This window comes from Cebidichthys violaceus, unplaced genomic scaffold, assembly GCF_023349555.1.
Source record: "Cebidichthys violaceus isolate CVI_PGR_0920_01 unplaced genomic scaffold, fCebVio1.0.p SCAF_4, whole genome shotgun sequence".
Classification (NCBI taxonomy): Eukaryota; Metazoa; Chordata; class Actinopteri; order Perciformes; family Stichaeidae; genus Cebidichthys; species Cebidichthys violaceus.
This window is the reverse complement of record NW_027176594.1, coordinates 5002418-5020538: the sequence shown is the minus strand read 5'-3', so window position 1 is coordinate 5020538 and position 18121 is coordinate 5002418. Positions and strand designations below refer to the sequence as shown.

At 41.9% G+C, this 18121-nt stretch overlaps 1 protein-coding gene across 3 annotated transcripts in view; it reads right to left on the bottom strand.

Annotated features, from left to right (window-relative positions):
• The window catches only part of frem3 (Fras1 related extracellular matrix 3), a 28133-nt gene extending 13305 nt beyond the window's left edge, over window positions 1-14828 (bottom strand). For all 3 annotated transcript variants that reach the window (XM_068726878.1, XM_068726876.1, XM_068726877.1), the window contains exons 1-2: window positions 9800-14828; window positions 8856-8945 (exon numbers count right to left, since the gene is read on the bottom strand). In XM_068726878.1, coding sequence (XP_068582979.1) covers window positions 8856-8945; window positions 9800-14828 — 5119 coding nt within the window. The remainder of the gene's footprint in view (window positions 1-8855; window positions 8946-9799) is intronic.
• Between the last annotated feature and the right edge of the window lie 3293 nt (window positions 14829-18121).

Here is an 18121-nt window from a genome sequence, read left to right as displayed (position 1 = left end):
GGTTCTTTGGATCAGGGAGGTTAGCGCGGGCTGTTTCTCTTTAGTCTTGCACGGCTGGTCACACTGGCAGCGGCCCTGCTGACCTAACCCTGCTTAAGACGCTTAAAAGAGTTAGGGAACTTCACTTGGTCAGAAGAAACGTTCAGCAGTTTGGTGGAACAACGTTCAAAAACAAACAGTTTGTTATCCAATGTGATACACCTCTCAGAAGTTATAAAGCAAAACGGTGAACAGAACATCGTTCCAGCTTGAATAAAAAGTAAACAGAGAACAATGGGAAGGAGCTCCTGCCTGTCCACACAATAAAGCAGCATTGAGCTCAGTTTTGCCTGAGTGACGAAGAAAGAGGCTGCAGTTTTTATGCTATGTGGCTAGGGACAATGGAAAAACAGTGGGTTGAGAGTGGGGTTTTCAGGATGGTAAGGGGGCCACTTCCTTCCACCCACATGTCAACCCTGATGCCAAACCAGGCCGAGTCACAACACAGGGCAAGCCACACTCAATCACAGAAGCATCTTCGAACGGTGAGCAGGCAGTTTAACTGATGTTACGTAAAAAGTGCATGGATAAGTAGGTGTCCATTATCAAGAATAAATGAAAACCCTGCAGCCAATCAGAATCGAGTATTCGACGACCTACTTATTCTGCCACCTTCCACACACAGACGGTCACACGAATGCATGAGCTCCACGGGTGAAGCCCACGCCCGGGTAAGGACAGGCAACATTGAGCAGCAGAGCCCAGTGGGGACAGCTACCATCCACCAGGCTTCATGCTCAAGTTTCCAACAGTCACGGCTAAAAATACAGGAAACATGGATCATGTCGCCCCAGATTCTTAAGTTGTTTATACATTGCATGCATAAAATAATAAATTGAAAAAACATTCATTCTGACTTTGTAGTCTTCTATGCAGAAACAACTATACACATTAACTGTGCAATTTATGCTCAATCTGCACTGCTTCACATGTTCTGAACCTGTTAAACCAAGAAGAAATCAAATCCTCATCTCAATTAGAAAACTCCTTGGAACTGATGTACAGTTCCAAAACGAAAAAAGAATAAAGTCTTTGACAAACTTCAATTATCAGATCGTTTCTGTGCCGGAGAAAGTTTGTCCTGGCAGCCGGCCCTATGTGCAGCTGATATGAGGAGAAGCTTAGTCAGTGGCTATCAACGAGGATTATCAAATGAACACGGCAGAGACAAAAAGCTGCCTCTGTTTTGGCGTCAAGCAATCAGGCAGCTTTAGGTTTCTGCATCACTACAAAGAGTAAAACAATGGAGTTTTTATGAATGAGAAAAGAACACCGTATTTGCACTCGTATTTCATGGACTATATTGTGCTGAATAACAGACTCCAACAGAACACACAAAAACAGTGGATTTTAAGAGATTCAGAATACTGTACCACTTGTTGTGTTGATGTACATGTTTTGTCCTATTATATCTAGATATCTTACTATAGGTTTAGTTAAGTGCTAGATGATATGTGAACTAGAGGCACAGGTGTGACATATGTGAAAAGCCGCAAAAGGGATTGCACAAATGGCTATCATATGACACATTGTTCTTGACGTTTAATTGCTTGTAATTTATTTGTAATTAAGACAGAAGACAAGTTATTAGCACAGGATCTCTTACTGGAAATGTTCCTGAGCTTTCAGCCACATCTACAATCTCAAATAATGTTTCCTGTTTTTGTAAATACGCAAATAATCTTCAGAACTGAGTGAAAGCCCACACCACATTTTAGCCAACAAGACTGAGGAGACAAGTGAATAAGAAACATCTACTCGGTCTTCCCAATGAATGTAATGTATCATTCACTGTTACCTCAATCAAAGTCACGTGGTAACAGAAACTCAGATGAAGCCAAAACCATTTGAGCAGTTTTACGGCTGAAGCAAAGATCTCGCTCTGTCTCCCTGTCTTTGTCAGTCTATCTGTCTCTCTCCTCCTTCCCGCCAGACTCCCAGATTATGTGGAGCAGAGTGACAGCTGTACTCCACAAACCTCCTCCCCCCTCCATCTTCCCCTTCCTCCCTGTGTCGGCTTTGTTCGCTGAGGGGACGGACAACGGAGAGGGACAGCAGGCCACAGTCTGGGTGGGCCAGATCTACCACCATGGCATACCTCCCTGCCTGCCTCCACATTGTTCACACCAGTGTTAGAGAGGGGAAGCTCCCTTTCTCTGACTACTTTTGTACATGCTGTCAGACACTGAGGCTGGAGCTGGCATGGGTCTCAAGAAAATCACAAAATACCCAAGAAGCCAGACTTCCCAGTAGGGTTATCCTTTAACAACTAGAGCACCCAGACAGAGTGCTTCTGACAGAAATGAACACGGTTTCAATGTTCTCAAAATAGATGAGTTAAAAGCCTGCAAAAAAATAGTTGCTCACATAAAAGTCAATCAGATTTTATGGCACATTCTATATTAGACTGGCTATCAAATCCAATACATACAGTAGCTGCCTGACTCAGCTCACATTTCCATTAGCTTTTAAAACTGACAATCAACATCATTTCTGCTTGGATGTAAAGTTTTATAGGCCGCACGTGTTTCTAAATGTCCCTGTTGGCAGCTATTTCATAAATTAGTTTCCGTGTGATTGATGCTAATAACTGACTGACCCTAACTCTGACAGGTAATGAATATTAAAGAAATGTAATGTTTTCCTGTTTTAGGATCTGAGTGAAAGCAACTGGATCCTCTCCAAACCTTCATTAAAAGCTGCTTGACTTATTTCAGTGCAGTATGCCTGCTACAATGTGGCACATGTAAGTATTTTGGTGCAGTATTTAACTAAAAGTCTAAAAGTCAGCGACAGAAAACACAAAGCTGTACAACTGCGAAATATTTTGGATGTAGCGTGGCAGAATGACTCAACGAAAGAGGTTCTTCATAAAATTTCAAGTATACAATATCCTGCCTCAGCAAAAAAACTAAATATCAGGTCATACACAGGACATTATAGAGATTATTATAGAGATTTCCCATGCACCTGTGTCCTTTGACAGCACATTCTTCATCAGCTCATATTTACACAGCGGTGTTGCGTGCACCATACATAGATGCAGCGGAATAGTTGGTCGGGTCGGAGATATAACTGGAGAGGAAGGTCAATATGAGGCTTTAACGTTCACCAGCATGATGCAAGGAGGAGCAACCTTCTAAGAATATCCTCATCAGGTGACAAGCATCGCCATTATTACATTTCCTCATTAATCATCCTGTTGATATAAATACTGCGGAGGTTCCAGTCAGCTATGCTGCGTATTTAAATGTCACTGTCTTTATGAGTATACTGTTTATTAGATCATGGAGATGGATTCAGATGAATGTTTCTTTATTTTGATTCTTTAACATCTTAATTAAGTGTAGAAGAAGACATTTTTCAAATAGTGAAAGCTATAGCTTCCTCTCTGCTCTCCAAGGAATCCATGTTAGGAATGCTGCATGATTATATGTATTAATAACTCTTATCATTCCTTCTGTACAGCAGCATGTGCTGTAAATCGACACATCACAGTGGCTCGATTGCTGTTTCGTTTCATGACAGTGAATTTATCTTCGCAGGATGTTATAAATCATATTTTGACAGGGCCTGAGAGTCACACCTTTGGCCCTTGCTTTCCATATACTTGACATGATGACACAGATGCTTGCAACACTTTGGTGAAATCTAATCACATAACAGATGTGGTACTGGGAATATACAGCTTTTGTCAAACTATTATGTGCAGAATGATGAACAACGATGCAAGAAAAGCAGCTTTGGGCTAAACCGCAGCATGTTAACATACTACTATTGACAATACTAACATGCTGACGTTACCAAGTGTTATGTTTATCATGTTCCCCATCTTAGTTTAGCGTATTAGCATGCTTACATCTGCAGGTAAGTACCTACAGCTGATGCTGATGGAAAAGTCTTTAGTTCTGGTAGTATTTGTCATAAACCCGAGTTATTGAAGTTTAAATTTACAGTCATGGTATCACCAAAATCAGAGAGATGCGTCCTCTGGTCAACATGGACATCTGTACAAAATCGACTCCAAAAGTGGTGAACCGGCAGACAATCTGACAGAACGACATTGCCATCCCTAGAGCCACGCCGCTAGCATGGCTAAAAAGAAAAGGACAAGGAAAGGCGTGTAAGTCAACGATTGCTTGGCTAGGGGCAGCAACAGCATTGCCATATGAGAGCAGATAAGAATAACCGCAGTAGCCATAGATCATAACTCTCCACCATTCCAGCCCTCCAAGCACCATAAATCAAGGCTGAAGAAAAAGGACAAAAAGAGAAAGAAAAGCAGTGAACAAGGTGATACTATGGCTCATTGAAAGGGATATTGGGGAAAACCGGAGAGGAAAGAAAGAATAAAGAAATAGAGAAGAAGTCAAAAAGATGAACATGATATGGAAAGAGAATAGTAATACCATGAAGGGGTCTTAAAGGAGGGGAAGGGGGGAGAGTGACAACAGAGTGGGGTGTGTTGGAGGGTGACTTCTAGTCACAGCGGGCCTTGACTGTGGCACCACTAGCCAGTAAATCTCCTGGTGACTGTTGACACGGGTGACATGTAAGATCCCAAAACACAGTTAGGAAGTAGGGGTGCATGCAGTCCTGCTGTATAACAGAGTACACCAACTGTACGGAAGAAAATTCACCAGACAAACATACGCACATTTTGTAGCTTTTTTTCCTGTTCATTTTTCGGTCATTTTTCGTCCCCCTCTGGGGTAGTGCCCCACCAGATCAGGCACCTCTGCAGTGGAAGTCTGCAGGTTATCGGGCTATCTGAGATTGGGTTGGATTTCTGCGGAGCTGAGAGTGGGGTGACGGAGGGCTTTGAAAGGGGATCCCCCTGGAGCCTTCCCTCTCACGCACACACCTGTCTGCTCGGGATACCACTTCACTTCCAGGCCTTGCTCTGTCTGTGGCCCTGGAGTCTGGAGTCTCCAAGGAAGTGCATTCCTCTCCCGGCCCTGAATGATCACATAACACTCAACCCACTCGGGTCTATGATTTCTCTCCAGAGCTGGAAGACTATATTGTTGTTATTGGAAAAAGCACAGAGGAGAGGCAGAGTCAACTTATCTGAATGTAAAGGCTCTGTTCTCCCTTTATTCTCGCCTGTTAATCTATTGAGTTTGATTAGTACTGCTATGAAATCTGAGGCGACCTTTTATCTTGTAGATTGGCAAGCAGAGGCAGTGTTTCTGAAGACCGAAGACAAAGTCTAAAGATCTGACATAAATATTATCCTAGTCCTTAGACTAAGAAATGAACAGAAACCTACCAACGTCTCAACACGTCTGACGGTAAATAAGAGTTTCTTCTCTTAGCCTGTGGCTCACTGGGCCCATACATGATGGACAAGGATAAATGTGAGCTGAGTACCCACTTGTAAAAGCAAGTATTTATTGCTTCAGTGTCCCACACTTTTGAATGGCTGTAGGGAGTTTCTGACCTGCTCACTTCCATGTAGGTTATTGCTTTTCTAATAGAAATTCCCGGCAGACAGAAAGAATGACCCAAGTTGAACTACAGTTTGTGTTTGAGGTCACTGCCACAGGACAAGACAGTTAAACTTGTAAATCATTTTGTAAAATTAGTTCTGAGATGTGGGTCATTGGGTCATTACATAAAAGCTTCTTAAGAAATTATAAAATGCTGATAAAATCATGGACTTTACATAGAAGGTTGCATAATAAGTGCTCAAAATCAACATTTTCTCTACCAAGATAATGCTTAAGTTGCAATCTATGATACAATAAATATATTTAACAATTTATAAAATAAGCATCTGTGAATGGATAGTTTATTTGTTCTATATAGTATATTTATTCCAGTGCACTATGGGAGGATATGTTTGACTTAATTCATTCATTTAGTCACACACAACCCACAAATATGTGCGCAAACACCGCAATCTGCATTGCAGCTTCCTTCAGTTTTTCTGCTTTTGTCACATGAATGATTAATGCACCTCCTACACATTTCTGCAAAGAGTTGATAGGCCAAAAAGCCTTCTTGAGTTGTCCTGACTTGATAAGAATACACAGACTTTCTCCTCAGAGTGTGGAATTTAACCGCTGACCAGCAGGTCTCTTGATGCGACACTGAATGCCCACTCCTGACCTTTCACTAAGACACACTTTAGCTGTGCATGGCCACACACACACACACACACACACACACACACACACACACACACACACACACACACACACACACACACACACACACACACACTATTGATACTTCAGACACAGCACTTTCAAGCCTCTAAGATTAAGATCTTGATGTATCTGCACATACAGTACATATACACAGTTGCAGAAACAGGCACGTAACATGCAACATTTGAGCCTTATAAGGTATGCCAAACTGCTACACTACTCCATGAGGATGTGTTAATGACCGGGACTGTGTTTATTTGTGTGTGTATTCTTGTCTTGTGAAGAAGCATCAGTGCAGTGCATGTAGTGGCAGGTACCTTTTAAAGGCTGCTAAGACCCTTAAGCAGCTGCCATATCAGTGCCTCTGAGGGTTATTTCTTAAAGCGAGGTCACACTCAAACTGTATTAAACACAAGAACTTACTTAGCTGGATAGTAGGAAAAAGAATGATTAGGCAATTTGGGGTAAAACATGGCTGTGTATGGGGTATAAAGCACAAGTTTACTCTTCTGTCTCTCTTTGTCAAACTAATTACTAATTATTTCAACTTTGAAAAATAAGTCTTTTAGTTCCATTTGGATGTTAAGATTAGCAATGGGAGTGCTGACAGGGACCAGTTTCAGGGGGTTATCTTGGGTGCAAATCTCTAATGACCGGGCAGTTTGCTTCCCACACAAACAGCTCACCTACTTAGATTTATGAGCAGATAGGTTGACCATCAGTGTGCTCTCCACCTTCATGTCCCTACATGTCCAGGATAACGCCACGTCCCCCAGGAGTCGCCCCCTCAACACTTCACATTAGTGATTCACCGGTTGGCTTGAATCACTTTTATCTGTTATTTGATCTTTTTCCGGGTGTGCCTGTGTATTTGTTTGTGTGTGTTTGGCTATGTGTGTGCGTGGAGGTGAGTGTGCAGCTGAGCACATGATACCCAGTTTATCTTTTATGTGGAATTATATATGTGTATGCTATTAATTACATGAACATTGGGGCGTGAGCTGTCTGTGGCCTTTACATGTGAACCGTGGTCATGCAGAAACACGGTTTTGTTTTATGTCACGGCCTGCACTGCTGCACCTGGTTCAGCTGATTTGGCTGGAAGCTTAAACAATGTATGAAAGCAAACAGAAAAAGGACTGTTGAGCTAATTGAAGACTTTGCGTTTCCTTCCTGTGGTTAAACATCCACTTAAAACAGAAAAGCTAACCAGCTTTGCTTCAGGCAGATTAATAGCTCCAAAATGAGTGAGAAACATTAATAACAATACTGGTGAACAGTATAGAACAAAGAATAATAATGGCTGTGTTATCTATTTAAATCAATGTCAGAGCTACTGACCCTGATTAAAAATAAATGATCACCTACTTCACTTAAAGTCTTGGGGAAAAACTTAATTACTGGGAACCAGTTGAGGCTAATAAGAGGCTTCACTTTGCTGACAAAAAGACAGTAATCTGACAAAAAGAAACATCCTCCCAGTCCGGCCTTCTCAATGGCCCTGATGGTGATGGTAGTATTATCACCAACACGGCCCTCAATCCAGCATAATTATAGACTAAACTTTCCCTGCTGCATTGATTACATTTCCAAATCTTGTTTTGTATTTTATAGCTGATACTTAACGCAAAAGACACCTGTTGCATTTTATTGCTTTTCATTTGCTAAATTTATAATGCCGTTCATGCAATCCATGTAAAAGTTAGAGGTGACCGGCCACAGAGCTTATACATTTTATCGTCATGTCTGTTCCATGTATATTTAGTTAATTTAAGAGAATTCTGTGGGTTAAACAGGATGAGAACATGTTCACAGACAACTAGACTGTCATGTAGACATTAAAAATATTCTAAAAATAAGGCTCATATAACTGGGGGCCATAAGGAAATATAATATTTGGGTAATACAATAGTTAATGAAAACCAAAGTGTATGAATGGAGTGCCCGAGTAAGATGAGCAGTGGAATTTGAAATGTAACGTTCCCTATTGAATGTTGTTGGCTTGTAAAGCAAAAAATAGAGACTAGAAAACATAATCTCTTCATTTAAATTCTATTAAATGCATTGAATGGATTACACAGAAATTCCCAGTATTCCTACACTCGTAACATACACAAAATATTATTGCTTTTGAAATGTTTTTGAAACCATTCACACACACTATGGTACGTTTTTGAGGCCAAACCGAAACAGACTAATTCCAGGAAGAAAGTCTAAACTGAAAAACTCATTATGCATACCTTTACACATTTCACAGTGTCACTGCAAGAACAGGATGAAAGGGGGTGATTTGAAAATTAAGAAACGTGCCCTGGGGAAAAGGATCCCATTGTTCCATAACAATAAAGTTTAGAGCATGAGGTAATCCCACCTCTTTCACTTTTACCAACCCACAGTCAGTGGTCCTTTAAACCTGCTACCCATTTCCAGTGAGGCTTACAGAGATGGCGGCACTATACTGAGTGTCAGTCATGGCCAACTGCCTTAAGTCTTTGTGATGCAAACAGTTGGGAGATTGACAGAGAGCAGGAAGTATCAATTTTAAGAAGCTATTAAAAGACAGATAAAGTCTGAGGACAGCCCTCGAGCAAACGGTTCCTCAGGAATGGGCCCCAATTTGGTGTCAGTGCACACAAGTATGAAATGTTAAAGGATTCTTACCGTTGTCTTCAACAGTGAAGTAGAAGATATCACTTGTGGCGTTGCTCCCATCCAACAGCACATAACAGATCTTCATGTCATCAATATCAGCTGTTGGTAGGACAATAGTGTTAGCTGAAAACGTTAGGTAAGATAACTGTGACGACTAATTTTTTTTTACAATTGTTTTAGTTACAAGTGATATGGGCCACAGGAGACATGGTTTTAATCAAAATCTAAATATCTTATTAGTTAGAAATATCTATTACAAAAATACAATATACAGTTATTATTATGATTATGATTATTACCATTATTTATTTTAGCCGTATTAATATCATTATTAGTAGTAGTATTACAATCATGCAATCAATTGTTATTTTGTTTTATTACAATATCTTCACTTATGTATTGCTACATAGTTACACTTTTTTAGAAACACCTTATATTGTTATATATATCAATAATCCATTATTTTGTATTATGACAGAAAATGATTACTCCATATTAGGGTTACATGATAATGAACCTTGAACAATATTAAATTATTATTTTGGCATTGACAACATTGACATTATAACCTAATATAGCTGATTTGGCTAACATGTTTCAGTCCAATATTCCCTCTCTTTATAGCTCTGTTTTGATCTCCACCAACTCCTGAAGGAAATATCTGACTCTTTAGCTGCTAAATGCTAGATTATGTTATGAGCTTTACTAAGGCTCTAATCACTGAATACAGCTGCCTGCTATAGCTGGAAACGAGCTGAGAGAAGTAAGAGTGAACCAAAACAGTGGGCCATGAAACCAAAACACTGAGTGAAAAATGCTAAAATGCTTTGTAGAACTGAGGGTTACTGCAGAGTCAGGTCATAGTGGACCTCTTTAATATTACATATGGTCATTTAATCCATTGCATATTACATTTTAAAACTCTGAGATGAAATAGTGTTACAATGTCTTACCTTGTGAGAAGGTCTTGATGCTGTCGTTGCCCAGGGCAGTGTTCATGATGAAGCCATGCAGAGGAGCCTCAGACACAGTGTATTTCAGGACCTTCTGAGAACTGTCACGGTCCTCTGATCGAAGGGCCTTGCTGGTGATCACGAAGCCCATGTGGCTTGTTTGGAGGACCTTCAGTGAGGCAGCAGCTTTGTTAACTACAATCTGGGGCACACCGTTGTCCACAGTGTTGATGTGAATGGTCATCATCTGAGGCTTGCGTGTCTCATATACAGTGTCAGGAAAGACATAAAAATCAGTATGAGTGCCATCTGTGACACTAAAGGAGAAGCTGTCTTCGTTGGACTCGGTGCCATCGTGCTTATAGCTGATAAGGTTCTCGTTTAGGTCCTGCTTAGAAAAGACTGTGATTGGTTTGGTATTGTTGAAAAGCAGCTGCCCGTGCACTGGCACCTGGGTGACTATGAATCGCAAAAGGTTGTCTGGGGTGTCCCGATCCTCAACTGTCAACTCAAATGGTGTGATGAGCTTGGTTTCTCCCTCTTCCACAACGAGTTTGCTAATAGTCAAGACAGGTTTCTTATTATCTACGTCAGTGATGGACACTCTGAAGGTACGGAAGACAGGATTGTAACCATCTGTCACCTCAAATTCAAAGCTGTCCATTTTCATCTCATCATCAGAAGTGTGGATGTAGTAGATCTTGTTGCCAGCAAGCTGCAGTTGGGTGAAGGTAGAAATGGGAACACCTGGGTGGTCAGTGTTCTCTAAGTGACCTCTACTAGGTGCTCTTGTGATGCTAAAGCTGAGGAATTCATCAGGACTGTTAATGTCAGTAGTGCTGAGGAGGTCAGTGGTAAGAGTTACTCTTCCTCCTTCTTTCAGAGTCACACCTTTGTTGATAACATCTGGAAAGACCATGTCAATGCTTCCAATGTTGATGTAAAAGTAACGGTCAATAAGGGGATTGATACCATCTGTGACATCAAACTTCAGCAGGTCACGGATTCCCTCCTGGCCTGTGTGTACATACTGGATGAGCTGTTTATCAATTTCGTCCTGTGTGAAGTTCATCCCGAGGGTGATGTTACCTAAAACATTACCAAACTTACTGATACGCTGAAGGTAGCCCTGGCCTGGGCCGTAACGCACAACATATGTTAGCTCTTTATCTTCAGAGTCAAGATCTGTGGCTTTCAAAACCCGGTTGCTAATGACTTTTGTCTCTCCAATCTCAACATCAAGGCCATCATTTATAGCCATCCTTGGTGTCTCATCATCAACAGGAATAACCATGATAAGAACTGTTTTCTCCACTGTATGTTTCCCATCAGAGAGTCTGATCTCAAAGCTGTCCTCTTTGGTCTCTGAGTCATCGTGTTCATAGACAATGTTGGATGCCTCTTTGATCTGTTCCAAGTTGAACATTTCCACGGGGATGGTGCCGGTGCTGAGCTGCTGAACTATCGTACCGTGTTTGGGGTTTTTGATGATCTCAAAGTGCAGCTCATCCCCAGGGATGTCAGCATCAGCTGCGTTGAGAATCGGTGTGTCAATGATCAGACTCATGCCCTCCATTACCAAAAACTCGCGGATGAAAATCTCCGGCTTCTCGTCATTGACTGGAATGATAACTATAGGGAAGAAGTGGCGTTCAGAGAAGTTAATACCATCTGAGCAACGGAAGGTGAAACGATCTTCCACAGGTTCAACTCCTTTATGGATGCTTTGGACATAGAAGATATGGCCGAGGGCAACATCTTTAATGCTAAAGGCAGTGATGGCTGTCCCAGCCCTGGATTTTTCAGAGCCTGCAGCTGGGGAGATGTTCTCGACATACCCAGATGTTGGTTGGACAATGATGGTGCAAAGGATATCATCATTGTCAGTGTCAATATCCTCAGCTTGGATGTGGTCCAGAGTAATGACATTCTTCTCCCCTTCCAGTCCAACAAACTGCTCTCCAACACTGACAATAGGTGGAATGCTGTCAACAGGAAGGATGGTGACGTGAACTGTCACTCCTTGGACGTTGTTGCCGCCAACAACCCATTGCTCTGACAAATCAGATAGAGTAAGATTGAAGGAGTCGTATTCTTTGACTGGTCCGATTTCACCGGATGTGTGTGCATACACCACCGCCCCATTGATGATGTCTTCCTGGGTGAATCTCTCGGCAGGAGCACCGTTAACTAGGATTTCCCCCAGCCTGGGAGGCTCCTCAACAATGAAAGTGAGGACGAGGTCATCTGTGTCTTCATCACGGCCCTGAATGACATTATTTGTAATCTCTGTGGCTCCGTTCTCTAGTACATCGATGGCTGCCCCGAGCAGACCGTCTGGGAGCATGATCGTGGGGGTCTCGTCATCAACTGGCTCAACAGTGATTTTAATGGTGATGGGTACCTCATGAAAACCGTCACTGACATCAATCTTGATGACATCACTGAGGGATTCCTCTCCACCGTGGATGTAAGTTAGGCGACCATTTGCAATGTCTTCGAGTACAAATGTTTCTTCGTTTGCCATGTCGATCCCCAGATACTGCAGCAGCCCGTACCGAGGAATCTGGGTCACAGTAAATATGATATTTTCATCATCTGTGTCTGTGTCTGTGGCATGCAGCTCTTTCCTAGTGATGATGAATGTACTTCTTTCCATAACAGTGAACCCTGTGTTAATGATAAGTGGAGGTTTGTTGTCCACTGGCTGTAGGAAAATGGTGAATAGTCCATCTACTATGTTACCAGCAGTGTCTTCCACAATGAAGGTGAACTGAGCCACTTTTGGAGTAATGCCCAGCTCCTGGTCTGGGGGCTTGTAAGCTACTTTGTGGTGATTAACCTGGGCCTGTGTGAACTCTGTAATTACAGTGTCTGGGCTGTCAGTCAGTACAATTTCACCTAAGGGGGCTGGATTGTTGTCATCTGTGTCAGTTGGGGGCTTACTGATGGTGTACTTCAGGTCCCTGTCATCTGAATCTAGATCAGTGTAACACAAGAACTTCTTCTTGAAGTGTGTTAGCTCGTACTCCTGGACTGCCATGTGAAGGGTGGTGCCCGGAAAAAGCTCTGGGGCAAGGTCATCAACAGGATGGATTTTGATGGTAAACATGTGTTCCCCAGATTGATTGGGAGGGTCATTGTCATCTTGGACCCGGAACACAAACTGATCAATCACAGTGGTAATGCTATGGGAACCGACGTGACGGTAAAACAGTTTTCCATCCATAATATCCTGCTGAAACCATTCAGTTACCACCTGCTCAAACATCTCATCTGTCTCGCTGAATTTCCAGAGAGACGGGTCAGAGGGAGGCTCTGCTTGCCTCAGCAGGAGCTCCCCTACAGTTGAGTAGGGCACCTCCAAGATAAACTTAATGGTAGAGTCTTCTGAATCAATATCTGTGGCGCTCAGGATGAAGGGAGAAATCTGCATGACTTCATTCTTGAATAGTACCAGACCGGTGTTAGCATTGATAATAGGCGGCTCATCATCAGTGGGAGCAATAGTGATCGGGAACAAAAACTCCACATCATTTCTGCCATCAGTCATTCTAAAAATAATGTTGTCACTATAGGTATCACTGCCGTCATGCTGGTACACCACAATGCCGGCGTCTAGATCGGCAGGTGTAAAGAATTTCCTGCGAGCTCCGAGCATGGTTAGGTCTCCATGCTTTAAGCCATCAACAACAGTTACTCTCACATCTTCCAGGTTGTCCTCATCACTAATCTCTAAATTCTGGGAGCTGGAGAGAGCTCTGGACTGCCCTTCAAACAATAGCTGCCCTGTATTTTTGGTTGCCACAGGAGCCAAGGTATTCATAGGCTTCACCACAATCATAAAAGCAAATGTATCAGACACAGCACCATCAGTGTCTACAATTTCAAACTCTAGCTGGAAAATCCTCTCTACCTCCGAGTCATCTGAGGGTGGCTTGTATGCTATTTTAAGATCTTTGATGTCTCTCTGATAGAAAGAAGTGATAGGCAGGTTCTGATCATCTGTGCTGATGATATAGCCCTGCTGAGGGCTCAGCGGTGTAGTAATGTTAAAGATTAAATCATCCGGGTCAGATTCAACATCTTCAGCAGCCAGCATGTCATTTGTAATAGCTGTCATTACAAACTGATCAACTTCCATCATCATCATGGCTACAAAGCTGGGTTTAGGAGCGGTATTCTCTGCACCCTCTCTGATTCTAACCATCATTTGGAAATGCTCTTGCATTATGGTGTTGCCTTCGTTATCCTGCAGCTCTACCATCATTGGAATATAGTCTCTGTTTGGTGAGTTTGTTTTAGCTGTGTGCTTGTAGCGAATGCCTTGTTTCACAAACTCATCACAGTCAATCATTTGGCCATTTGAGGGGTTATTCAAAAGAATGCCATACCTGGGAAGACCTCCAGCGCCGACCAGAGTGGCCATCTTACACTGTGTGACACCGTCCTCAAAGGAAAACTCCAGACCCTTTTTGTCAATAGGGTTGCTGTCACCACTGAGCTTTTCAACATTAAGGGGCATGTTCCTTGTGAGGATCTCAAGCTGCTGGAAAACCACTTCTACTTCCAGCATGAAAGGAATGATAACTGTGTCCGTCTGGGAGTCATAACGAAGCTGCAGCTTCACACGATCCTTGCTGGGGCTCCGAGATCCGAAATGAGTGTATTTCACTTCATCTGGTCCGAAAGAACAGGGGAACTTTTTAGGGGTCAGCATCCCAGGTTTCTGGGCCAGCGGGTCATTGTCCAAAACTGTGATGTGGCAGCGGTCACCAGGCTGCACTTCTGTTACCAGGTCACTCACAGGGTCCAGAAATACAGACTTCCCTAAAGGCACCCTGATCCCATTGTTAGCAATAATGATGTTGTCTTCATTAGGTCCAGATCTGTGGTGATAAAGATGAGCTGGGTCAAACGGCTCTGCGTCTACTGAGGCGAAACAGAAGCTGAGAGAAAATGTCACAAGCAGGCATCTTAAAACTACCCACTTTTGACAAAGTCGGGAACTTTGCAGACAACCAGCCATATCCACTGCTAGTTGCCTTGCAATGTGTCTTACAAGTCAGCAGTAGCAGGCTGTCCCAAGTGGGGAAAAAGCATCAAAAAAGAAAACTCTCTGTGTTGGTTTGGGCCTCTGAGTGTGTCGTCTGTGTCTCTCTCTGTTCCTATGTGGCCACACAGAGACACAAGTGTGGTGAATGCTGCAAGGCTGTGCAGGTAATAATGAAACAGTAGACAGTGACAGGCGCAGGCCCCTCCTTCTGTCAGCGCAGGGAGGGAGCCTCCTGCCCCCATGGCTAATTTAAGAAAGACCATTGGACAAGCTGTGAAAGTGCTCCCCCCTAACCAACACCCACCCTTCTCCCCTTCTCTCACCGAAAAAGGTGGGGGATAAAATCCAGTGCGAAAACTAAACTAATTCAGCGGAGTCTGTGTGATTAAATACATTTTCACAAGTTTTAACACATTTCACAATTTATATTTATGTTTTATAGATTTAGACAATAGCTATGCTTTTGTGGTATTTTTCTATTCTCCTCCTTCTTCATTTCTAAATAAATAACAAAAAATATATTGTTTACATTAGAATTTAATTGTAAAGAAAACTTATGTTGGATTTTTGTTTTAATGTATAGGGCCTGTGCCCTCTAATGGGTAAATGCTATGCACTTAAGATTAATAAATTGAGCAATAAACTGCCATTGGTCAAGTATTTCTACAGGTGGTTTTAAATCCACTTTAAAGTCTGCTATGCTCTGATGTATCATCATTGACCTGTGTTATTTCACACACTTCAGAGGGCGAGATGAAGGGAGTGGGAACTGTGAATGAAGTGACCAATCACTACTTGCAGTAACATCAAAGTATCTATGTCAAGTTTAAATCTGGCATCCGAGCACTATTTCTGTGTACTGGGGAATCATTCTGCAGCGCACAACTAAACTTCACTCAACTTTAAATTTAACTATTGGGGATGATTATTTTTCCTGTTTTTTCTATATTGTAAAGAAGTTTGAATATAAATAATGCAATATATTGGGTATTTGAGTTATTAACTAGGCTTCGATAAACAAAAATGATTAATGTTTATTATCAGCATCAGCGTAATCTAAAATATGAACCTGTGTGAAATGATCCTCCAAAGGTTTTTGTGTTCTTCTCACGAGTGCCTCTAAGGTCGAGTCGGTGGGACACCCCGGCACCAGAGTGGCCATTAGTCCCACACAGAGGGACAACAACCTGACATCAGCTGGCAGGACAGGTGTGTAGACACTGTTTGGTCTCACACACACAGAGAGAGGACAACACAGCTCAAAATACTGCTCAGATACTTGAGGTATATGAGTTCTCTATCAACAAGTCCACGTTGGTCCCTGGCAGTAAGGCCATCACTTAATATAAGACCTAAACCATGCAGTGTCCAATCTCGGATATCCCAGAAATTACATCAAATAGGATTTTACTGACACAGCACAGTATGGAGAAATCAAGCAGTCATACTGGATGCAGTGAGAATGTGAGAATGTGTACTCAGTACGGTGCACAAGGTCATGTTAAGATAAAAATACCTAGTAGCCTTTTATGGATCATCTTTTGAGTTGGGCCTGACACTTGATGAAGTGATCCGTGTACATTGCTCAACATTTCTTTCAACTACGATGGTTGATTTTTTTGAAAATTTTTGAAAGTTTTATCGTCACTTATGTCAGTGATGATATATTACTGCATAGTAGGATAAATCTTGTATTCAGTTGTGTTTTATAATGGATGAATATGTTTAGCACAGATGAAAAGTGTTTTTGATCAATTAATCTCTAAACACAAGAGAGCAAAATTGAAAATCTTTGGACGGACACCTTTAATTACACAATAAATACAAGAAGTCTAATTTTATAGTTACTATAACAATTTGAATCATTATTCTGTGAAAGTTTCTCTGTTTATTGGATGTGGACATAATGCTTTGAGGACAACACTGTGAACACTCAGCAACCTTCCCTGAAACGTGGGCCAAATAGCAGAGATGCCATATGCATCCAGACATTCTGTATCACACTTTTCATTGCATCCCCTAAATAAATCTTGCCCTCCTCACTTGACCTGCCAAGAATAAAAACAGGAACACACACACCGCAGTATGTAACTATAGAGACAAACACACCAAGCTTTTTTATACTCGGTTACTCCGTGGTTTCTCTCACACTCTTCCAATATTGAAGAAGTGCTTTGCAAAATATCAAGACCCATGGATTTAAATAGTCAGATATCAATCTTGAAAAAATCTCTTTAAAAGACGAAATGCAAATATTGATTCCTGAACGTATGAGAAATTAAACTGTCTCCTCAGCAGTAGGTGATATGGAAAAGAAAACAGCGACTAAATGCATCTGTTCTTGAGCTGCAGCATGACATTCATTAAGCCATGAGTTTGACTTTGTCCAGTTTAGATATTAAAGAGACGACATGCCTTTAATGAGCGTCTAAGGTAAACAGAGTGAAGTTGGGTTGAAGCCAAGCGCTGCTGCCCGTGGATCAACTCTTCATCCAGAGGGCAGCCAATGATGACAGCAGGCAGTAATGACTTCATGATAGATGGAAAACAAAGCCCGAGTGGATCCCATCCCTGTATCCCTCACAGCCACACAGGGAGATGAGAGGATTTGCTTTCTTTCCTATTGGTGCAGTTGTTACGTCTGTCAAGATTAAGCCACATTCAAATCCAGATCTCCATAACTTAATAATGTTAAGCTCTGTAGAAAGGTCCTAAAATACAATACTTAAATAAATATATACGTGTTGTCGTTTTCTTTTTTTAATTTCACATTTGTCATAATGTGTCATGTTTTCAGCACATCAATAATGTGGCTGTGTCTTTTGAGCTCTGGGGATGAATTAGTCCTCCAGTTTGGTCCAGACTGAAATGTCAACTATTGGATGGATTGCCATTAAATGTAATGAAATCCATGTGCCCCATGGGATGATAATGGCAATATTATCACAATAGCAATGTATGACGATAATAAGACGGTGTGGCAATCATCACCCCAATCTGCAGGTCTACTCGTCTTTGTAGAGCTTTATAGTGAGTTTCAGCTCATTGTTTAGCCGTCTGGGCGCCACTTTACTGTTTTGGATCACTCTCACTACTCTCTTTTTCGACTGCAGCAGGCAGCTGTTTTGGTAATGGTGAAAGGTAAATGGAGTTGGACTTGTATAGCGCTGTATTAGTCTTCCGACCACTCAAAGCGCTTTTACACTACATGTCATTTACCCATTTGGGGTTAATTGTCTTGCCCAAGGACACATCGACATGGACTG